General features: G+C 33.4%; 1 protein-coding gene and 1 long non-coding RNA gene across 4 annotated transcripts; both read right to left on the bottom strand.

Moving 5' to 3' along the window:
- Positions 1 to 10,180: 10,180 nt before the first annotated feature.
- Positions 10,181 to 24,985, bottom strand: LOC102630828 (probable LRR receptor-like serine/threonine-protein kinase At3g47570). Of its 3 annotated transcripts, none has more exons than XM_052438449.1 (4): positions 24,099 to 24,985; positions 22,754 to 23,044; positions 19,674 to 21,683; positions 10,181 to 10,605 (listed from the first exon to the last, which is right to left on the bottom strand). In XM_052438449.1, the coding sequence occupies exons 1-4, from the start codon at positions 24,868 to 24,870 to the stop codon at positions 10,421 to 10,423; spliced, it is 3,258 nt and encodes a 1,085-aa protein (XP_052294409.1). In that variant the 5' UTR covers positions 24,871 to 24,985; the 3' UTR covers positions 10,181 to 10,420. The 3 variants fall into 3 exon arrangements, with proteins under 3 accessions (XP_052294409.1, XP_024949385.2, XP_052294410.1); XM_025093617.2 differs by lacking the exon at positions 10,181 to 10,605 and adding an exon at positions 19,053 to 19,538 and having other exon boundaries at positions 24,099 to 24,978; XM_052438450.1 differs by lacking the exon at positions 10,181 to 10,605 and adding an exon at positions 19,053 to 19,538 and having other exon boundaries at positions 19,674 to 21,302; positions 24,099 to 24,978.
- Positions 14,220 to 17,610, bottom strand: LOC127901341 (uncharacterized). The gene is made up of 2 exons (XR_008053496.1): positions 16,505 to 17,610; positions 14,220 to 16,386 (listed from the first exon to the last, which is right to left on the bottom strand). It is a non-coding gene; the product is annotated as an uncharacterized LOC127901341 (long non-coding RNA).
- Positions 24,986 to 25,200: the final 215 nt, after the last annotated feature.

Here is a 25,200-nt window from a genome sequence, read left to right as displayed (position 1 = left end):
TGGATGACTTGGCCACTAGACTGAAGGTTTCTGTGTAATCAACCCCTGCTATTTGGTTATAGCCTTTGGCCACTAATCTCGCCTTGTGTCTCGCTACTGTCCCATCTAGATTGTGCTTTACTTTGTAGACCCATTTGTTTCCGATGACCTTTGTACCCTCTTGAACTTTCACCAATTCCCAAGTGTTGTTTTCCAGTAGAGCTTTGTATTCATCCAATATAGCATTTCTCCATTTCACATTCCTGATAGCACTTGCTATATTTGTTGGTAACTCATATGAATTCCTTTGTGCAAGGTATATTTTAGGCTTGTAGATTCCATGTTTGGATCTGGTTACCATAGGTGTGTGTTTAATGGTTCTAATGGTCACTCAGGTTCTATATTGACTCTCTCCAATTGTGTTTCTGTGTTTGGTTGATGTGTTTGGATCTGGTCTTGGTTTGGTGTTCTGATTTGATTTTCGAATGATGCTTGCATTGTATCTTGTGTGGAGTTATGTTCACCCTCTTTGGATGTTTTGTATGGATTGCTGTTTGATTGTGGAGTTGAGAAAGTGCCACAAGGAAGTAATAGAAGCTGCTGATAGTTAGGTTGACTACTTGTCCTGCTTTCACTTTTGTTAGTCTCAAAGTTCTTATCTATAACAAAAGGAAACTCATTCTCATTGAAAATCACATGTCTAGCTACATAAACTTTGCATGTGCTATCTAGACATTTGTATCCTTTGTGATGTAAGCTATACCCTATAAACACACATTTAGTGGTATGGTACTGAAGTTTATGTTGATTATAGGGTCTTAAATATGGAAAACAGGCACACCCAAAAGTTTTTAGGAAGGCATAATTAGGCTCATTGTTGTAAAGTTTTTTGTATGGACTGATATGACCTAGGGCCTGCGTAGGCATTCTATTGATAAGATATGCAGCAGTTTCAAAGGCGTTCCACCACAGTTTTAAGGGCATGTTTGCTTGTGTTAGCATGGTGAGTGCTGTTTCTACAATGTGCCTATGCTTCCTTTCAACTTGGCCATTTTGTATTGACATATATGGACAGGAATGTCGGAATATGATTCCATTGTTCCTAAGAAACTCGGTTAATGGTCTAAATTCTCCCCCCATATCAGTTTGTAAACACTTGATCTGTTTATTTAATGTTTTCTCGATTTGATTCTTGAAGTCAATGAAGGTTTGTATTGTTTCTGCTTTGCTGGTTAAGGGGTAAATCCATGTGTATCTTGTGTGATTATCAACAATACTTAAGTAGTACCTGTAACCTTTTCCTGAAATTATAGGTGCTGGACCCCAAAGATCTGCATGGATCAGTTCAAGGGGCTGCTTTGTCTGTGTTTGTGAGCTTTTAAGAGTCAATTTGTGATTTTTACCATATTGGCATGCAGTGCAGAAACTCAAAGATTTTTCTTTATTGAAAGCAGATAAATTTTTACAACTTGAAATGATTTTCATAAGGGTCTATTCACAAGGGTGGCCAAACCTTCTGTGTAACATGTCAAGTTGATTAATTGACTCACTACTGGGCTTAGGACTTAAAGACTCATCAACACTTTCTGAGACAGAAGCCTCACTTATTGAAGCAAACAAAGACTCTGATTTGTAGACTCTATCAGCAGCACATCCCTTCCTCAGACTTACATATTCTTGACTTCCAACAATCTGAAACAGCCCTCCTATATCAATTCCTTGAAGAAGAACATTCTCCAATTTGTCCTTAACAACAAAAGTTTCATCAGAAAATACAATTGTTAGTTTGTTATCTATTGTAAGGCTAGAGATACTTAATAGGTTTTTGGTTATTTGTGGAACTACAAGTACCCTTTTAAGCACAAGATGTTCATATTTGTTACCAGCATATATAGGCAAATGTATCGTTCCTGTGTGTGTGATTTTAAGCTTGTGCCCATTTCCAATTAAGATAAAGGAGTTACCTTTGTACTCAGACCTTACACTGAGGTTGTTGAGGTCATTTGTGACATGATTAGTTGCTCTACTGTCTAAGTACCAGCCTGGTTCATTGCTTCCTTCATTTGTTGCCATAAAGGCTCCTCTTGGCTGATAGTTCTGAGGCTTTGGTTCAAAGTCATCTTCTTTTCTGTACCAACACTCATCAGCTGTATGGCCCTCTTTGTGGCAGATTTGACAAAAAACTCTAGGCTTGAATACCGTCTTCTTTGCTCCACATGGTCTCCCTCTTCCTTTTCCTTTATTTAGTCTTCCGGCACCATTGTTGGGAGGTCCAAAGTATTGATTTTGTTGACTAAGGTACTGGTTTGGTGGTTGGTTCCTTGGTCTCTCATTCCTCTTTTGGGTCCAGTTGTTCCTTCCTTGCCTTGAGGCCATATTTGCTTCAAAATTGTTGTCATGAGTTGCATTCTGCTCCAGTCTAGCTTCATGGTTCAACAACACAGAATACATTTCATCAAAGGTCAGTTCATGAAGTCTTGAAGTGAGGTTAACAACAACGGACTCAAAAGATTGGCCAAGGCCAGTAAGCACATGAGAGCAAAGATCTTCTTCTGAAACCGGCTTTCCTGCCATTTGCAACTCATTTGCCAAGTTTCTTACTTTTGTGCAAAACTCAGTGATAGTTTGTGTGTCTTTTCTTGCACCATGCAACTGCATCTTGAGAACTATGAATCTGGCTATTGATTGGGAGGCATAAAGCCTTTCTAGCACAGACCACAGTTCTTGTGAAGTTGTGCAATGTGTCACAGCAGTGATAATATTCTATGATATTGTAGAAAGAAGCCAACTTAAGAGAAGTTGGTCTTGTCTACGCCAGAGTGCATATGCAGGGTTTGCAGATGCTATGAAATTGTTTTCTGCATCAGCATCCACTAGGAACTTTTCTGGACATACAGATGTTCCATCAATGAAGTTTTCCAGGCCATTGCCACGGATAGCAGGCAAGACCTAGGCTTTCCATATAATGTAATTTCCTCTGTCAAGTTTCACAGGGGCTGTGAAGGAAAAACTTATGGGTACATGCATGTTTGTGTGTGAGGATGATGATTCAGTTTGTGTTTGGGTGGGTAAAGGACTTTGTGTTTGAGCTGGTGGTGTGTTGTTGATCACAGCTTCTGAGGTTGGCTCATTTGTTGCTTGATTATCCATTTCTCGATTTTTAAAGCTCTGATACCAAGATAAAAAAAGGAGGCTAGTAGTTTTCACACAATTCACAAGCAAAAATGAAGAATCGATTTTATTTTTTCCAGCCTATGGATTCAATGCATTACAATGCTTTATATAGAACTAGGTTCTCATGTTTTAGTTACATCAAGTCCTAGCATCAACGGCTATCAATTTCATCACAAGACATTACAAAAGTTGTTATAACAACCTGACACTGCAGTTTGTCTTCTTGTCTTCAGTTGCTCAGTCTTGTCTTTAACAAGCTGTGATATCTTGCTCCTTCAGCTTGATTACAATCCAATCCTGACCTTTGATGCTTCTAGCCATCCAACGATTGATATTCAAACATCAGATGGCTTGCTTAATTCAAGGGATTCATGAGTTCCCGCCAATGCCTTCATTGAGGTATATTATCAAACAATTGTGCAGCAACTTCAGACACATTTATTTTAACTAGAGATTATTTCCATCTAAAACCAAGAAGGATAACCTCCCCAGTGGCAAAGATCAGAAGGAATGGATCCTTGCAAATTATTACCAAAGAGAAATAAACCTTGTAGCTGCTGTAATCTTCCCACTGTTGTTGGTATAGTTCCATTCAAGTCATTGTCTTGTAGTCTTAAATCTATCAAGCCATGTAAATTACCAATTTCTTGAGGAATGCTACCCTTGAGTTCGCAATCGTATGCATAAAATTGTTGAAGAGAATCAGAGAAATTCCCTATTAGTGGTGGAAGGATGCCACTTAATTGATTAGAGGGTAGTCCTAACACTTTCAGGTATATACAATTAGTCAAAGAAGAGAGAAAACTCCACTCTGTTGTAGAAGACCGGGTCGTCAAGTAATTGTTCCCTAGATCGAGCAGGCTGAGGAATCTCAAGTTGCCAAAAGTGTTTGGAACAAGGCCTGAGAAAGAATTTTTGCCCAATTCTAGGAGAGTGAGTTCAGAAGCATTGGTAATGGAGTTGGGAATTGTTCTAAGTTTATTCATCCCCAAGGCTAACCACTTCAAGTTTGGAAGGGAGACACTAAGTGTTGATGGTAGATGGCCTGTGAGCTGATTGCCAACCAGATTAATGACTGTCATTGTCGAAATATTGAAGATTGTTGGTGGAATGGGACACTTAAGTTATTGATATCAAGAAGTAAATCCTCCAGATTTTGTAGATTGCCAATCTCGATTGGAATTTCACCTGATTGTCAACATAAGAAGTTAATGAGCTTTCCAATTTTCTAGTTTTATTGAACGTTACGGAATAAAAAAAAAAAATGATTGATGAATGAAATCATGATCATGGAGGAGATTAATAATATTTAAGAAAAAATGAAGTTATTTGAATTTATCAAAATACTCAATAAACCGGTGTATAAAGGATGATAGAAGGAAAATAGAATGAACTATGACTGAAGGAATACAATTAATTGGTCATTAAAGTTTCCTAACCAATATATTTGTGCCACATGGTTGCATAAAAAAAGTACAGAGTTTAGCTTTAGCATTATTGACTGTTTTGTATTCTTCTTCTTACCGAAAACGATGTTAGAGTTAATTCTGTTTTACTTCTGGTTAATTTTTCTGCTAAAAAATAGCAGCTCTCTCAAATTTTATGTAATTTTTCTGTTTAAATAGTAGTTTTCTTAAATTTTTATGTTTTACTCTACAAACCCATTTTATACCTATTTCATCTTCTCTATAACAAAATTATCATGATTTGTTCATTTCTTTTTTATTTCACGGCTTTGTTCCTCATGCACTCTCAATGGACAGTCACCAATGCACTCATGACAGAAATTTAAAAAAGAAAAAATATAATTTTTTAATTTTTTAAGAAAAAAAACACTTACATCCCTAAGGTTTGAGAAAATGATCATATAAACCTTCATATTCTCAATAAGGGACACTAAAACTTCCTTTTAACTAAAATACCATATGACTCTATTAACTCAAAATAATTGAATACAATGTTTTATAATACATAAAATTATAATGTTAAAATAAATGTAACAATATATATATATATATATATATATATATATATATATATATATATATATATATATATATATATATATTAAAATGATTTCAATATTTTAGAAATATTTTAATACTTTATAATCTTATATTATATTAAACTAAATTTTATAATAAATAGAAGCATAACATTAAAATAAACGTATAAAAATTTAAATTATTTTCAATACTATATAAAATAATTTTAATATTATTAATACATGAGATATATTTTATTAATTGTAAAATCTATTTAAACCAAAGATTTATTTAAACTTTTTATAACAAATACAAATGTAATATTAAAATAAATATAATAATTTACATTTTAAAAATTATTTTATATCTTAAAAATATTATAATATTATTAGTCTACAAGATAAATTAAACTATTTAAATTATATTTATATTTATTAAAAATTTTAAAGTCAATATTTTTTGTTATTATATACTAAGAGTATTATAGTAAAAAGAGTTCTTAGTGTCCCTTGTTGAAAACTTGTGAGTCTACATAACTACTTCCCTAAACTTTTGAGGGTGTAGGTGTCCTTTTCCTAATTTTTTATAATTTGGTTGGTGTTTTGTATTGGGTATTATTTTTGTAAATCCACCTCACTTCTAAAAAATAATTGCAGTAAGTTCACAATATTTTTAAACAATACAAATCAATAAAAGTTTTGTTCAATTAATTAATTAAATCCTCCAATTAATTTTTTAAAGGTTTCTTTGACCATATTTGATCATAAACTTTAATATAATTTTTATTTTACTATTTTATTATTATGATATAAAACGACCAAATTGACCCAATAACGAGTTATTGTATCTAATAATTTTGGCATTTAATTTTTTGACTTATAATATAATATTTTAAAATGAAATTTAATCATTATTTTCACCACCCTTACATGTAAATGACATAAATTAGACAGTCTAAAAATTTACATGAGTACTGCGCCATAAAGACACTATGTTAGTTTAATTAAAGTTTAATAATCATACTAATAAAGTACTATTAGAAAAAAAATGATGAGTTTGGTATAAAATTAGAAAAATATTAAAGTTAAATCAAATTCTTGGTAGTTTTGCCTTATAAGGATAAAATAGTTAATTTAAACTTACACCAAAGTAATCTTTATAATCAAATATAATAAGAAACAATCTAAGTCATAAAAATATAAATTAAGATATTTTTCGTTAATTACTTCTCCAAATTTCTTCTGAATATGTAATTTTTCAAAAATAGTGTGCAACTTTTGTAATTGTTTTTGAAAATATAGTAGATTTACAAATACTGCGAGGTGAAGATATCATCACCTTTATGTATTATACAATTGTTAAAGTAGCTTGTCTTTAAAATAAAACACTTGTACACAAATATACATTAGTTTGAATTTATAGCACGACCAGCTGGAATGTTTTGCGTCATCCACTGGCAGGGACGGATAACTAGAAACTTGATTCGTAGGAGACAATACCGTAATAAAAACAAAATTATAAAATTGACCATAATATCAAATTTTATTTACAAAATTATCCCCTTCAAAGTTTTTTTTTTAATTAATAAGAAGTTAAAGTAAATTTATTTTTTAGTGGGGTCAATTACCCCAAACCTTGAATGTAGATCCACCCCTATTCACCTGGGCTGCATTTTGACATGTCTAGTTTTTAGCAATTTTTTTTCACCACATTTAAATATATAAAATGAATTATTCATGACATAACGCAAATATGCCTTAAAAAGACGAGGAACATACCTTGTAGGCTGTTATGGGCCTTATGGCCAAGAACAAGACTCCTAAGCTTACTCAAATTTCCAATATTTTCAGGCAGTCGTCCAGTGAATTTATTATGCGCCAGCCACAAATGTTGAAGTTGAGTGCACTTGCTTAAACTTAACGGAATTTGGCCGAAGAATCCGTTTGAGCGTAAGACAAGTTGTTCAAGACTTGGCAGGCGATTGCACAAATCATTCGGTAAACTACCAGATAGGCTATTGGAACTTAATCGAATCATTTTCAAGGAGGAAATGTTGTAGAAGCTCGAGGGTATGGAGCCTGAAAGATAGTTGTCCTTCATAAAGGTCGCAATCAAATTGGGAAGCTCACCTATCTTGGAAGGAATGTTCCCATTTAACATATGTTCCCCAATGCAAAGACCTCTAGCTTTGATAAGTTGAAGAGAGAATTAGGGATGGGATCTGTGAGATTGTTATTATAAAGAGCCAAGGTCTGGAGTTTGGATAAAACACCAATCCATGATGGAATGTTTCCGCTCAACTCATTGCAAGCGAAACTAAAAACTTTGAGTCGGCGTAATAACCGTAGTTCATTAGGTAGATGGCCATGAAAATTGTTATGACTAATATTAAGGTACATTAGGTATAAGAGATTTCCTAAGTGTGGTGGAATGGTGCCTATGAGATTGAAAGACGAAAGATTCAAAGCTGTGACTCTATGATGGTGAGCACCACAAGAAATACCAACCCAACTACATACAGAGTATGAAAATGACCAATTCTTTGTCAGGACACTGTAAGGATCAGCGATATGAGCTTTAAATGCAAGAAGAGCTGATTGATCTGTTGTTATGTTTTTTACGGTTGTCATAGCTAAGCTGGCCATGAAACAGCGCAACAACCCTGTTATGTCTTCGCAAGACTTCTACAATAATAATAGAGAAAATATATAGATTACCAAGTCCAGCTATCGGAACAACCAAGCTTTACGGTTTCCAATAATTTTTCACAACTATTTTTTGCTGCTAACTTAAAAAGCTGTTTCGTCGGGGTCCATATCCATGTATAGGATAAATGATCATTTAATCTGAATAAATTAATGCAACTATATATCCACTTAGTCCTTATGTTAAAAATGTTTTTTAATAATGGCAAGCAATCACCAAAGCTAATTCTTAAATAATAATGCTATGTTTGTTAAATTTAAATATTTAGTTAGGATATTCATAGATGTGTCACTAATTATTTAATATTATGTGTATAATATTAATTGATTTTATCGTTAGTTATTAACCTATTATTTTTAAAATTCACTCAATAAATGACACATAAAATACCACATTACTAAGAGATTGTTTGTTAAACGTCTTAAGTCTGAAAAGTTGTTAATTTCATATGTTTTTTAAAATTTGCTTGTTTGTTTTTTACAACTTATATCTAATTTTCAAATATTTACGTCTGAATAAAAAAAGTAAAGTTCAGTGACTTTTATCTGAATGAAAAAAAGTCTGAATAGAAAATAAATACTATATTCCAATAATATCCCTATTAAATAGACATATTTCCCATATTATAAAACCTAATCCTTTTTTTGTCTCATTCTAATTCACGTTCAACTATTTTTTCTATTTTTTCTCCTTTTCATTAGCACTAAAATTCTTCAAGCACAACCTGTTGAATCTCCAGTGCTAAGGTATGTTTTTTCTTTTTTCTTTTTTACGGATTTTATAAATATTCTATTTTTACATCAGTGTTGTTTTATATGTGATTTCTTGAATTTTTATTGATGCCTCAGTCGGTTACACCATTGATGTTGACTGGTCGTTTTAGTTAACTTCTTGATTTTGTATTAACCCTTAAAATTTATAACAAGTATAAATAATTCTTATAAAAACAAACAAGATGCCACTTATATTCAGATATTGAAAAAGAAAAAACAAACATGTCATTCAGACATATGAAATTCAGACCTATTCAGATTTTAGCCAAATTTAGACCCATTCAGATTTCAGATAAAAAAACAAACGCTACCTAAGTATCTCAATTGAATATCTAAAGTGGCGAATCATTATTCTATTTTTGTCGGAAAGCGTAGTTGCTTAATCAAATCCAACAAAAGAACAAAAACTTATGCAAGAGCGTATAGATCACGTGCCACTTAATTTGACTTACGCTCGTCCTTTGAAATTAGAATTTTAGATGATTAAACCAAAGTTGGTTGGTGTGAGTGGTTCGGCACTCTCACTCCTTAAGAGAGGTCAGGGGTTCAAGTTTCATTCTCGTATGGAGTCACCACTTTGGCCAGTACTTTACCACTTATGAGCCGACCCGATGCGAGCAGGGATTAGTCTAAGTTGTGGTACGGAATTAAAGGTGCCTCCTATAGTTGGGGCCCACTCAGGACCACCTCATGGTTCAGAAAAAAAAAAAAAAAGAATTTTAGATGATTAGATCGATGCAAATTTTAATGCTTGTCAATTGTTATATAGTTCCAAATCCATCCACTGAGGCGATCTCGTAACGTGAATTAAGGGCTTATGGCCCTTAATTTATATTCTAAGTAATCATGACTTCTTATTTATTTATTTATCAAAATTATTTTTTCCACAAAATGATGAGGACCTTGACTATTACGAAGACCTTGACTAGTAAGCCCTCAGATTTCACTCTTATATATTTTATTATTTTTTATATAGTTAGAAATCATAGTTTATTTCTTAAATAATGTGTTACCTTTGTCGTTTGTTAAATGGAAACTATAGAGTATTTACTTCTGTATTAGCACCAGTAGGTACGGGAAATGAAAACTTGAATTCATGTTTGAATATGGATTTTTTGAGTGGGTTTGTACAACAGTTTGCTTTTAAATAAATGAGCCCATAAAGAGTCATTTGAAGTGTTTTGTTTCAATGTTCAAGCGTCCAATTGTGATTGTGAGTGATATTATATAGTTTCCCTCGCTGGGAATTTTAATTAATTATGAAGTTCAGCTAAGAATTTGTTATAGTTCCACCTTTCTAAACAACCATATAGGATTGTATACAAAAGATAATAACTCGATTTACAGGGTAAGAAAGAAAATAAAGACGCTAAGACAGAAGCAGAGATTCAAAGATCTGACCACTTTGTTGGAGGAACAATTACATAATCTCCAAAATATTTATTAAATAAAAAACATACCATATCTGGAATCAAAATATAATAAACGTTCAAAGATACAAATTCGAAAATCATATATCTCAGTCCAATTTATGTTCTGCTCAAAGCAATGACTTTTATTCCCCAAAAACAAGGAAGTGTACAGACAAAGTTAACAAACAACCATAAGCGCATAACAACATATATTACATTAATTAGTTGCAGCGACTGATCTTTGCTGCAGAAGCTTCACTCTGATCTTCTTGAACTTTGCTGCAGCGTCTGTCGTATGCATCCTTTGCCCAGGTGACGCCATACAACAATCCAATGCCAAATCCATGATGCCTAATAAACAATCTATGTTGGCAGAAAAAGCTTGCTCGGCTCACACCAAATTTGCATCATCAATTTCAGTCAGTCCGTGAGGTAATGACTTCTTTGCCCATCTCCTTAAATTCATTTCTCCGGTGAACATTTCATCGGTGGGCTTTTTTCTCGTGAAAGTTTCCATCAATACACCATAACTGCAGACATCACATTTGGCTGAAACAATTCCCTCTGATCCGTACTCTGCATTTTTTAGTTTCAATTTATCAAATAGACGTATATGCCATTATGAAATAAATACCACACAAAAAATCTTTCATAATAATGGACCCAAACATTGTAACTGCTTTTAAAAAGAACATAATTTGAAACCTTTACTTGGTGCCATATACCTAACTGTAACCACTGTTATAGTTTGTGCCATAGAATCATCTCCTTCACCTAAAAGAGTCTGGAAATGTCAAAGTCACTCATATGCACGATCATATTTTCATCCAAGAGAATGTTATTGGGCTTCAAATCACAATGGACCATAGGTGCCAATGAATGACACTGATGGAGACATTCTAGTGCTAATGCCAAGTTTATCATAATATTCAATCTTTGTAGGATATCTAGGAAATAGTTGTAAGAATACAACCACTTCTCAAGACAGCCGTTGGGCACGAACTTTTGGAGAAAAATCAGTTTTTTAAATTTTTTATAAAACATTTTAAGAACGCTCTCATACAATATATAAGAATTTATAATCTAGAAATCGTACCTTGAAAATCTGATTTGGCTTTTTTTACTGAAGTGATTTAGGCTCTCAGATCACGATCCGTCATCACCACGCTTGTTAGATCACGAACTGTCACCAATGATCTTCCAGGTTATGACTCAGGTTTGATCTGCACTTGACGTGTGGGCGCCTTTATCACCACTAAATCAACTAGTACGAGAAAATTTTTCTCTCAAAATTAGAGAGAAAAATCTTTTTTCTCTGATCTGTATAAAGTGGCTGCTATCTTCTTTTTAGGAGAAAATAAGCTCTTTTATATCTCTATCTAGTGGAAACCCTAGGCTCCATTTTTTATATTATTTAATTCTATTAAATCAAGTTTGATTTAAATTAAAAATAATAAACCAAAAGTAACGTTACTTCTTTCTTGTCATAGGGGCCCACCTTGTAAAATAACACAAGGCCCCTTAGACACAAGTATATTACATGGAGCCTCCCACTAAATAATATATTTTGGCTTTTAACTCAAATAGCTAGTTATCTTTCTTATTAATCCAGTAGTGGCGCAGTCAATTAAATGAGCTAACCCAGGGATCATTTGGGAACATACAATAGTGGCTATAATAATTAGGCTTGTAATTAAACTAGCCTAATTATTTAATTCCAAATCTACTCCACTAAAAGATTGGAACTGACTTCCATAATTGTATGTTCGAATAATAATTCGTCCCAAGCCACATTGATTTCTTTACTGCACAATCATTTATACCACATCATTAATTAAATCGATATCTCAACTGTCCAATCAATTTAATTACATCTTATTCTTTGATACTTACTGGTTTTCTCTAATGATTATTTTCAACATACTAAATATGTTGACACACTCTGGCCAAAGAATTCTATGATCAAGTGCCGAAAACTCATCAAGAGATGTGTTGTACGAATTCTATATTGTTAATCTATAACTCCAATACTCATAATTGCTCCCACCAAGATACCGAGTAATCTTGACTACAAGTATGTGTCGTGCCCATTGGTAACTCAAATGGAATAACAATTACAATCATGAAATCATAATTAACTCAAGATTAAGATTACAGTAAAATCAATGCCTATGAGATTTAATAAGTCTGACAATTATTACAAAGTTAATTAAATCTCATATGTGATCCTGTTCAATGTAGTCGTACTACATCAATAAATTCATACATGATTAAGACAAATCATTCAATGAATTCATTACAGTCTATACCTAAATAAAGTGCCCAACTTTATTTATCAACTGCGAACTAAATTTATTTAATCATAAGATAACTTGTATTTATGTCTTCTGTGAATCCATCTGATGATCACATAAATACATATAATATGATTAAACGGACCTTATTCAATATATATTTATGCAATTGAAAATATCTCAAATATTTTATTAATCAAAAAATCAATTAATATGATTTAAAAGAGCATATAATCCCAACATGAACTCCAACACTAAAGCTTTGAATTTATATTACAACAGCTACCAAAGATTTTTACAAGGTTTCAATATTAAAACTCCTAAATGCTCTCTCTAGCTACAGTTTGAATATCTTTATTGCAGCATTAGTCCCATCAAAAGGTGTCCCTTTATACACTAATCCAAAACTGCCTCTACCAAACAAGTTGCATTCATTAAATCCATGTTGCCAGAGACAACAAATCTTCCCGATTTGTGATTTTTTTACTCTTGTTTTACTCTTTTTTACCAATTGCTATTAGTACGATGGATACAGTCGAGGCAAAATATATTTCAAAACAAGTACAACAACTTTCTTAGAGCCTTCGCCATTATCTTCCTTGCAAGGTGGGACTTGGAGTGTTGGTGGACCATAGAGTGCGTAATTCCCAAAAAACAATTGCGTTGAGAAGTTTCTAAAATGCTCTTAGATAGGAATTTCTCCTTTTAGCCTATTGTAAGACAAGACTCATATATGAAAAATTCAAGGCTGTGACTCTTTAATGACACGCTCCACAAGGAATGCCAATCCAGCTGCATATCGGGTAAGACATGGACCAATTACTTGTCAGGACACTTTGAGAATCTATGGAGAAATTCTAGAATACCTCAGATGTACTACAATCAATTGATGTATGTATGATATGTGTAATTGAATTTAATTCAACCACCACTTGCATGATAGTGGTTCAAAATAAATACACATATGTCATGGCATCATTACTTGTTGTATGGATTACATAGTACCTCAGATGTATTTTAGAATTTCTCGAATTTGTGACATGGGCTTTAAATACAAGAAGAGCATATTAAACCAGACCAATTCAAACCAAACTTGAATAAGTTTGTATCTATTTGGGATTGCGTTGCGTCGAAAGTAATTGAGGTGCACATTTATATTATACATTTAAAATTTTTTAAAATATATTTATTTGTTACTTTACTTCGTAATAAATGCTCAAATAAAGTGTTTGTTGCGTTTAATTCAACAATTGTTTGGAAACCCGAGATTGTGTACGAGGACTTCGTGTCCAAGCAGGGTGGGTCATTGGGTGCTAATGCTGTGAATACTATTAATGTTGCTACTTTTTGAATTTTGTAAAATCAGACGATGATGGTGAAACACAATTTATTTACTTTATCATACGATAGACGCATATTTGGAACTAGAATCTTCTCCTGATCTGAACTCTCTTGATCTTTATAAATTTAGTGACATCTATATTTTAATGTTAGTGTATAATTAAGATTTAACGATCTTTATTTTTTAATTTATTAACCACCAATCACATTAATAAAATTTACTCAAAAGAAAATCATATCAGGAGAGAATCCTGATCTCGTGTTCAAACCTTCTTTAATGAGATGGAAAGTCTTGTTAATGAGCCATCCGATGAGAAACAGTGCGGTGACATACATAAATTCTTCCTCGCCTTTCATTATGGTATTAGAGCCTATGGCAGAAAATCAAACCCAACCAAAATTCAATATCAAATCGTTTTACCAATGCGCCAATCTAATTTCCATCAAGCTTACATCAAACAACTATCTCCTTTGGAAGTCTCAAGTGTTAGGAAATTTTAATCTTATCCAAGATCTTGTGAGTAAAATTATCAAATAAATAATAAACAGAAAATAGATGGAAAATAAAATCAATCACACAATACAATAATTTACATGGAAAGCTCATTACTGGAGAAAAAAAACCGCTGCTAAGGACAACAAGAGAAAAATCTACTATATGAAAAGTTATTACAACAAACAACTCTCTTCTTTGGAAGTCTCAGGTGTTATGAAATTTTAATCCTACCTAAGATCTTGTAAAGAAAAAAAAACAAACAAAGAACAGAAAATAAATAAAGAATAAAATCAATCACACAGTGAAAAATCTCTTATATCGGAGAAAAACTACGACCACCAAGAACGACAAAAGAAAAATCTACTACGTAAAAAATTATTAAAATCACTCTAGTAGTTTCCTCACATTCAAAATCCTAATAACATCCAATCTCTCAATACACCTACTGTTTCTCTCACATTATAAACTATAGACTTGTAAAGAATTAATTGTTGTATTATACTCTATAAACAAGTGAACCCAACCTCCCTATATATAGTAATTATTTCTTGAAAGAAAAGTATTATTTCACTTATACTAGTTGTACTTTTCCTTGTATAAGTTAAGTGTCCAAGGAAAAATTATATATTCCTTAAACAGGAATCCCACTAAAAAAGAAAATATTTTACGAAATCCTTATTGAAAAATACATATTTCTTAACATCAAGTTCTTTCCTTAGTTTAAAGCCTTGGACTAGAACATCACCTTACATAAATTGAGACGCCTCCAAAAATGATCATGCAAAATGGAAAAGAAACAATCAATCCCTTAGTTTAACCCACCCCAAACTCCTAGGGTGAGTCTATCCAGTCTCATCAAAACTGAATCGATAATAATCTAATTAGTAAGGATTCTACCAAAAATTCTGAAAAGTCTCCTTTATGAATATATCACTCTCAAAATAATTCAATATACAACTAACTCCAATGATCAACATCCTCAATTAAAATACTGAGTTTTATCCAAAATACCTTCATAGTATCAAAAGATTATATTATAACTAATATAAATATACATTAGTTTATTCTTAAACTCAAAAGAATAATACAACAAAATTATACAATTCCAAAAAAATGAGATGATTAGAATGTTCTAACAAAAATCATCTATATATTCTAATACCATCACATGACCAAGATTCAAAATATATCTACAGTCACTGTTGGGTCGATTAGTGTACCTACAACCTCTTGTGTGAGGTGGAATATTATAAAACGGGAGGAGTATAAAACTCAGTGAGTGGATAATAGTTTTTGAAAATAAACTTACTTCAAAATAATTATATCTTGTTAGTAAATATCTTTATCAAAATAACATAAGAAGACTTAAATAAACTTTTTTAATTATAAATCATACACTGACATAAACATAATATATAATGTCACATAAAATTAAGAAAGTTATAAATCCATTACTCAAAAACTGAATTCTAAAATCTGTCACTAAATAAGTATTCGGGAGAATAATCTCGTCATATCTGGACCTCAACGGATAAGCAATGACGTACTATCTAAGTACTGTCATGCCCCATAACTACATGGATAGACAGGGAAATGATATCTCATGTCTTATCATATTTGTGCACACATTATATAGTCCCCAAATGACAAAACGCCCAAGCAGACGACTCAAAATCTCTGTGTGTACTCAGACAGGCCTCAAAGACCTGCGTCTCAACTATATCATTGTTATCATCATATCACATGCATATACCCCCAAAAGGCAGAAGCGCCCAAACACACAGTTCAAAACTTTTGTGTTCAAACGGGCCTCAAAGGTCTCATCATATTTGTATCACTATAACCAGGGAATGATATTGTCTAATGATTTTAAAACAATCTTTATACTCGTATTCATATACCATGTAACCATAATTTAAATCATAATTTTCCTTTCATTGACACATTTGAATCCACTTGTCTTATCTTTAAGATACTATCTGATTTTATATTAAATCAACACGGAAAACCAATAACCAAACACTTTTTAAATAACAAATCAATACGTAAATAAAATCCATTTCAAGAAAATCATTAAATTTGAGTATTTAAAATACTTATTTCATAAACATGTTTTACTATCGTAATAAACTATGAAAATAAGTTTTGTATATTCCACTCACAGTGACAACGCTCAAACTTGGTTATCGTCCATGCCTGCAGACCGATTCTCGCTCATGAATCCTCCTAAATTAAGAAAACAACATAATTATTTTTCGTAAATTGGAATTAGGACTAAATTTATTCAATAAACTCGAAATAAATATCTATCTATAATATACAACTCTTGCATCAATAAAATTACCAAAATACCCTCGCATCCGTAAATTATTACAGTACTCCGAAATCATAAACCATTGAATTATCCTTAGGATCGTAATTACCAACCCATCCTTAATTTTGGGAATTACTAAAATATCTACAGGGTCATAAATTACAAAATCACCCTCAAAATGTGAAGATACTGAATTGCCCTCGTCGGTCAACGTTGACCGAATTTTAGTTAACGGTGGCCGGGAAGCTCGGGTCTGATAGTTCCAACCACGCTGAGTCTAATAGTGCTGGCGGTGAGTTCCCACGCGCAGCAAAAACGGCTGATCGAACTTCCAAAGCCGCAAGCTTTCCGGCGGTCATTCGCGGCCAAAGCAGCTGTCTCAGGTGGGGTTGGTCTGAAAATGATGACGGTGAGCTAAGGATCAAGATCCAGGTGGTGGCGTCACCCAAAATCGGTGGAATCGACGGCGAGAAGGGGTGGGTTTTACCGCGGCTTATCGAGCTTGATTGCCGGCGTTTTGACCGTTGCTCGGCAAGGGTGATGGCTGGGATACGACGGCCGGTCTTCAAGCTTCAGATTGGTACCTTGCTCGGCCGGTGATGTGGCCGGAAATTGGAGGTATGGCAGGGTCGGGTTCGTGGGTTTGGGTCGGTTTTGATAGCTTCCTCACTCTCACGTGTGAACATGCTTCCCCCTTTTGATAGCTTTTTCTTTTATTTATTTTATTTTTTAACCGCCTCTCTCTTTTTTTTTTTCGGTTCACATACGTTACAATCCCGAGTCCATTCAATGGATGAATAACGACGGATTATTGATGACTTGGCTAAGGGGAACGATGGAGGAATTAAGATGTGATGAGTATGACAATTGGTGGGCAAACCTCGCTTGAGGTTTGGCTCTCAATTAAAAAGCAATTGCTTCCCTCAACCAAAGTACAAAGAATCTTTATTGAAGGACGGCCTTTATTCTCTCAAAAGAGGAAATTCAAGGCTTGAAGATTTTCTCAAGAGATTCAAGACAATATGTGATAACTTGGTAGCAATTGGCAAACCAGTGGCTGATGATGACAAAGTCTTTTAGCTTGCTAGAGCATTGGGACCTAAGTATTCAGATTTCAAAACCGCTATGCTTACGAAGCCACTTTACTCAAATCTAAAACAATTTATATACTCTTGCTCTCACGGATAAATATGGTGCGATTATTTATATTTATGTTGATGACTTACTAATTTTTTTTAAAATTAACTTGGAAGGAATATATGAGACTATGAAGTGTTTAACTTCAATCTTCAAAATGAAATACTTAAATAAATTTGATACTATCTTGGGGGTTAAAGTGAAGAAATATAGTGGGTGTTATGTACTATGTCAGTCTCATTATATTGAGAAAATGCCTTTGGGATTTAATAATTTGCAAATAAAAGAAACAAATACCCCATTCAATTCAAGTATGAAAATACTTGAGAATTCTGGCAGATCAATTGCACAGCTTCAATATGCAAGTGCAATTGTACTAGGCTAGGTACAGCATTTGCAGTATGCTAACTTTAAAGATATATAAGTAATCCTAGTACAATTCACTACAAAGCCCTTGGTAGAGTTTTTGGGTATCTCAAAAGAACTATGAATTTTGGCTTATTTTATTCCAACTTTCTAGCGGTGCTAGAGGGGTACTTACATGTCAGTTGGACTACTAGTGCTAGTGATAATAAATCCCCATCAAGTTGGACTTTTGCTATTGGAGGAGTCATTTCATGGACTTCTAAGAAACAAACATATATTTCTCATTCCACAATGAAATATGAGTTTATAGCGGTAGTAGCAGCAAGCAAAAATGCAGAACGGTTGAGAAATTTGTTATTAGATATAGAGTTGTGGCGGCAGCTGATGGGGACTTTGTGTAGAACATTTAGCAAGCATACAATGAAAAATCTAGGCATATTAGCTCAAGAAATGAATATGTTAAACAATTAATAATGGATGGTGTTATTAACATCATATATGTGAAGTCAAGTATTGACTTGGCAGATATGGTACAAACCCACACAGTTAGTCTAAGCACATTAGATTAAATAATGTGTAGCCTTCATCATTTGTTAAATGGAAACTAGAGTATTTATTTCTGTATTACTACTTGTAGAGAGGGGAAATGGAAACTTGAATTCATGTTTGCATATGAATTCACTGTGTTAGTTTGTACAACAGTTCGCTTTTAAAAAAAAGAGTTCATAAAGAGTCATTTGAAATATTTGGGAAAAACGTGAGTGATGTCTAGTTCTGTTTTCAATGTTCAAGCGTCCAATTGTGATTGTGAGTGATATGATACAGTTTCCCTCACTGGCAATTTTAATTAATTATGAAGGTGAAATAAGAATTTGTTATGTATAGTTCCTCCTTTCCAAAGAACCATTTAGGATTGTATACAAAAAATAATAACTCGATTGACAGGTAAGAAAGAAAAGAAAATATGCTAAGAGAGAAGCAGAGATTCAAAGCTCTGACCACTTTATTGAAGGAACAATTTCATAATCTCCAGAATATTTATTAAATAAAACACATACCATAACTGGAATCAAAATATAATAAACGTTCAAAGATTCAAATTCGAAAACCATATTTCTCAGTCCAATTTATGTTCAGCTCACAGCAATGACTTTTATTCCACAGCAAACAACCATAAGTGCATAACAACAAATATTACATTAATTAGTTCCAGCGACTGAGCTTTGCTGCAGAAACTTCACTCTAATCTTCTTGAGCTCTGCTGCAGTGTCTGTCATATGTATCCTCTGCTCAGGTGACTCCATACAACAATCCAATGCCAAATCCATGATGCTTAATAAACAATCCGTTTTGGCAGAAAAAGCTTGCTCTTCTCCCACCAAATTTGCATCAACAACTTCAGTCAGTCCATGAGGTAATGACTCCTTTACCCATCTCCTTAAACTCATTTCTCCGGTGAACATTTCATCGGTGGGCTTCTTTCTCGTGAAAGTCTCCATCAATAAAACACCATAACTGTAGACATCACATTTGGCTGAAACAATTCCCTCTGATCCGTACTCTGCATTTTTTAGTTTCAATTTATCAAACAGACATATATGCCATTGTCAACAAATACCACACAAAAAATCTTTTCATAATAATGGAGCCAAACTTTGCATCTGCTTTTAAAAAGAACATAATTTGAAACCTTTACCTGGGGCCATATACCCAATTGTAGCCGTTGTTATAGTTTGTGTCACAGAATCATCTCCTTCACCTAAGAGTTTGGAAATGCCAAAGTCACTCACATGTGCCGTCTTATTTTCATCTAAGAGAATGTTGTTGGGCTTTAAATCACAATGGACTATAGGTGCTAATGAATGACCGTGATTGAGATATTCTAGTGCCAATGCCACATCTATCATTATATTCAACCTTTGCAGAATATCTAGGAAATAATTGTAAGAATACAACCACTTCTCAAAACTGCCGTTGGGCATGAACTCCAACACCAAAGCTTTGAAATCTATATTACAACAACTGCTGAAGATTTTGACAAGGTTTCGATGCCGAACATTCCGCAATATTTCACATTCGGAATCAAAAGTTCTAAATGCTCTCTCTAGCTGCAGATTGAAGACCTTAATTGCAACATTAGTCCCGTCAAAAAGTGTCCCTTTGTACACTAATCCAAAACTGCCTCTACCAAGCAAGTTGCATTCATTAAATCCATCAGTTGCCCTTTGAATATCCAGATAGGATGTTCTTCTCCATGTTGCCAGAGATAACACATCTTCCTTAACTGGAACTTTTGTATTCCCGTTTTGACGTCTTATGAAGAACACACTGACAATTGCTATTAGTACAATGGATATAATCAAAGGCAAAATAAATTTCAGAGCAAATGGAGCTTTCTTGGAGCCTTTGCCTTTATCTTCCTTGCAAGGTGGGACTTGGAGTCTTGGTGGACCACAGAGTGCATAATTCCCAGAAAACGATTGAGCTGAGAAGTTTCTAAAAGGCCCCTTGATAGGAATTTCTCCTTCTAGCCTATTGTAAGACACGTTAAGTTTTTTGAGATATAAAAGTGCCTCCAATGACTTGGGAATTTTTCCGGAGATATTGTTGCTAGAGACATCTAATGATTCCAAGCTTATTAAACTTCCAAATGATTCTGGGATAGGACCATTAAATTGATTACCAGCCAAGGACAGAGTTGCTAAATCTTTGAGGCCACTAATGGTTATCGGATTATCACCTGATAGCTGATTTCTTGATAAATCTAAATTTATCAAGACCTTCAAGTTTTGTATACTTGAAGGAAGAGGACCACTTAATGAATTTGATGACAAGTTTACATACAAGATGTACTCAAGACTCCACAAGGATGATGGGATACTATAAGTGAGCGTGTTGGACCCTAAATGGAGTTCTCGTAGAGATGTCAAACTTCCCAAGCACGCTGGTATGGCACCGGAGAGATTGTTGCCATTTAAAAGTAATTGACTCAACCTCTCCAAGTGGCAAAGATAGTAGGGAATGGATCCTTGTAAATCATTATCATAGAGAGATAGTCCTTGTAGTTGCTGAAATCTTCCCACAGTAGTTGGAATTGTTCCATTCAATTCATTATCGTCGAGTTTTAAAAACATCAAACCACTTAAATTTCCAATTTCTTGAGGGATACTCCCCTTGAGTTCGCATTTGATTGCTTCAAATTTTCGAAGAGAAGCAGAGAAATTCCCAATGAATGGTGGAAGAATGCCACGTAATGGATTAACGTTTAAGGCTAGCTCTGTTAGACTTCTGCAATTGGTTAAAGAAGAGAGAAAACTCCATTGATCTGCAGGAGATGATTCAGTTGTCAAGGAATTAAACATTAGGTTGAGAAATCTGAGGAACCTCAAGTTACCAAAAGTGTGTGGAATATGGCCAGAGAATAAATTTGAGCTCAAGTCTAAGCCAATGAGTTTAGAAGCATTGGTGATGGAGTTTGGAATTGTTCCGATAAGATTATTGCCGAACAAGGTTAAAAACTCTAAGTTTGGAAGCGAGTGGCCAAGTGTTAACGGTAGGTGGCCTGAGAGTTGATTTTCAATTAGATTAATGAGTCTTATGGTTGAAATATTGAAGATCGTGGGTGGAACGGGACCACTTAAGTTATTCATACCAAGATTTAGACGCTCCAGCATTTGTAGATTGCCAATCGCCGTTGGCATATCACCTGCCAAAATGCCAGCAATGAATTGAAAATTACTGAGGGTTAGTTAGGTATTGTTTTTCGAATGATGTTTTTTTATTTATTTTATAATAGAGATATGATTAGTTTTTGGTGAATTTGAAAACTTTGTTTGGTAGGTTGTCTTTAAAATAGTATTTGAAAATGAAAAAATGAAAATGTGTATCTAAAATATAGAGACGAGAAGAGGATGAGAAATTTTTTTTAAAAGAGCTTTAGTGGAGCCCAGAAGAATATTAGAACAATAATTTTAATAGAAATTATATTTTAATAAGAACGTTATGCAAATAAATTGATGAGGAGGAATTTTTATTTAAAATGAAATTTCTTATTTTTTATTTTTTATTTAAAGTACAGTCGTTTATGAAAATTTTAAATTGTAATGGAACAATTTGTGTAAGTACCCTGAAACATTTACCAATTTTTTTTAGCAAACGTTGATTTTTCAGTAAAAATATAATTCAAGTTGAAAAAAGACTTTAAAGAGTAAAAAAGTATGATACAAAGAATTTTCCTATTAACATGTTACTGAACTTTTATTATAGTATTATTAAGATACAATTTTGTTCTTAAAAAAAGTAGATTAATCAATTTTTTTAAAAAAATAATCGGAACGTCTTGCTTGAGTATGATATTCTAACTCATGTAGCAGCTTCAGCTTTAGTACAACCTCATATATATTTAATTTTTTTATTCAATATAAGTACTGAAAAAAGATAACTATGAAATTATATATTTATGTCTTAGATGATAGTTCTACTATCGAGCTCAATCATCTTGCATGAAAAGAACGTCTAAAACAATAATGACTTTGAATAGTTTATTGTTATGATCCCAGAATACTGTACTAGAACTTTTCGTTTTTTTATTGCAAAAAAATAGAAATGAGATATAGGCCGATATCAATTTCAGGAATAAACAAGATCTATTTGGAGCACAGTTTACGAAAACCTCCTAGACATGTCACATGGATTTTTGCATCGTATTTAGAAAATAAATTCAGCAAACGCATAAATGCAAATATTAATTACTCAAAATGAGGAGGTGGAATGTACCTTGTAGGTTGTTCTGAGCAAGATTTAGATCCGTAAGCTGACTCAAATTTCCAATATTTTCTGGCAGTCGACCACTGAATTTATTATCCGCTAACCACAGAGTTTGAAGATGTGTGCACTCACTTAAACTTGACGGAATCTGGCCGAAGAAATCGTTTGAACCTAAGTAAAGTTTCTCAAGCTTTGGAAGACGACTACACATATCATTCGGCAAACTACCAGATAGGCTATTGAAACCTAAATCAATCTTTGTTAAGGAGGAAATGTCGTAGAAGCTCCGAGGTATGGGGTCTGAAAGATCGCAATGAAATTGGAAAGCTCAATTTATAAATATTGGAAGGAGTGTTCCCATAATTGACATGGCTTTTTCTTTTCAAATAAAAAATTGATAGTTGATGTGGGACTGAGCTCCATTCTCTATAGGCACCCTTCCAAATACCTCTTAAAACCTCTTTAGTATTTAAAAACTTTAGCCATTATTTTTTTGAGACTACAAACTCTCACCCAGAAATCAAATCAGCTTATTAAAGCCCTAAAATATTTAGCAACCATGAAATCCGAATTTCAGAAAATTTCCAACATCCCATACTTTTTCAAAATCAAAATAGAGATCCAGCAATTAAAAAGTAATTTTAATAGTTACAACTTACAAACTCAAAACTGAAAAAAAAAACTCAAAATAAATCTAATTAATTACAAAAAAGTTCCAGCAGAGTGCAGAAATAAAGAAGTGGATTTTGGGATGACAAATTGACAATCACAGATGGCTTAAAGTGAGAATGGATATATATATATATATGGCTGTGAACAGGAAAACAAGCTCTGTTGAAATGGAGTTAACAATTAAAAAAAAATTGAAGAATGGGGTTTATGACAATAAGTTTCATTGATGTTATTTTTTATATTAATATATGGAGGGAGATGTTAAAAGAATTTTATACCAATTTTAAATATTTTAATGGAGTAAATAAATAAAAGAAAAGAAATTTAAGAGGTATTTTGAAGGGTGCCAATAGTACAAATCTATTGTTAATTCTCTTCATTGACAATGAACCCCGCCAAGTCCTTCATCATAGGGCAATAAAGATATGGAGCGGTTTCTCCCTTGAAACTCCAAAGCTAGCTCTTAAAGTTTTATTTTCAGATGCTTTCATTTTTCTTTTTCTTTTTTTTTTTTCAAATGAAAGCTGAATAAAGTCTGAACTTGATTGGATTTAAATGCACTAATTTTGTTACATCATTTATTTTTATCTTTATAAGTGGTGGAATATAATTGTTGTGGTTTGACTTTTAAAATTCGAACACTCAATATATAAAAAAAAAATATGGGTTGTTCTGAGCGTACCTTGTAGGTTGTTATGAGCAAGATTTAGAAGCGTAAGCTTACTCAAATTTCCAATACTTTCTGGCAGTGGTCCAATGAGTTTATTATCCGCCAACCACAGAGTTTGAAGATGTGTGCACTCACTTAAACTTGACGGAATCTGGCCGAAGAAATCGTTTGAACCTAAGTAAAGTTTCTCAAGCTTTGGCAGACGACTACACATATCATTCGGCAAACTACCAGATAGACTATTTTCCATCAAGTCCAAGAACTCCAGCTTTGATAAGTTGAGGAGAAAATCTGGGATGCGATCTGTGAAACTGTTATTATGAAAACTCAATATTTGGAGTCGGGATAAAATACCAATCCATGATGGAAAGCTTCCACTCAATTCATTGTAAGCGAAATTTATCAATCGGAGTCGGCGTAATTTTCCCAATTCATTTGGCAGATGGCCATAGAAATTGTTCTCACTAATATCAAGAGAAACTAGAAATGAGAGATTTCCTAAGTGCGGAGGAATGATGCCTCCGAGACTGAAAGATGAAAGATTTAAGGCTACGACTCTATGATGACGCGCACCACAAGAAATACCAACCCAATTGCATATGGGGTAAGAAATGGACCAATTATTTGCCAGGACACTTCGAGAATCTATGACATCGGCTTTAAATGCAAGAAGAGCAGATTGATCTGTTGTTAAATTGTTTATTACAGTAGCCATAGCTAATAAGCTAGCCATGAAACGGTACTGTAACAGCAACATAGGAGCAGAGAAGAATAAGAAGCGCATATTTTCAAATAATTACAGGCAGCAAACTAAGAGCTACGAGAGATTGATATGATTTTAAAGGGAAGAAAAATAGCATACACATACAAGAGCACGACATTAATAAATACTTTTTGACTCTTGAGTTTTCCAAGTAAACGCGTATGCTTGTCAATTGTTATTATCCACATTCACTATGGTTGGTTTATGACATAAGTTTTCCAAGTCGCAGATGGCGCTTTATTTCTAACGGTACACATTTACGACATTCTTTTATCTTAAGAGGATGACCTTGACTTTCTATGTAACCACACATTTTGCTCTCATAACTATTGTTCCAAATTTTCGACATTT

This window comes from Citrus sinensis, chromosome 3, assembly GCF_022201045.2.
Source record: "Citrus sinensis cultivar Valencia sweet orange chromosome 3, DVS_A1.0, whole genome shotgun sequence".
Taxonomy (NCBI): Eukaryota; Viridiplantae; Streptophyta; class Magnoliopsida; order Sapindales; family Rutaceae; genus Citrus; species Citrus sinensis.
This window is presented reverse-complemented; position numbering and strand designations above follow the sequence as displayed.

What these genes read in the sequence shown, in the direction of transcription:
- LOC102630828 (XM_025093617.2), bottom strand. Translation starts at nt 24,870, where the DNA reads ATGCGCTTCTTATTCTTCTCTGCTCCTATGTTGCTGTTACAGTACCGT. An exon ending in TGCTCATAACAACCTACAAG is followed by an intron (nt 23,045 to 24,098) that starts GTACGCTCAGAA and finishes GCGATCTTTCAG; the next exon opens with ACCCCATACCTCGGAGCTTC. An exon ending in TGCTCAGAACAACCTACAAG is followed by an intron (nt 21,684 to 22,753) that starts GTACATTCCACC and finishes GCATTTTGGCAG; the next exon opens with GTGATATGCCAACGGCGATT.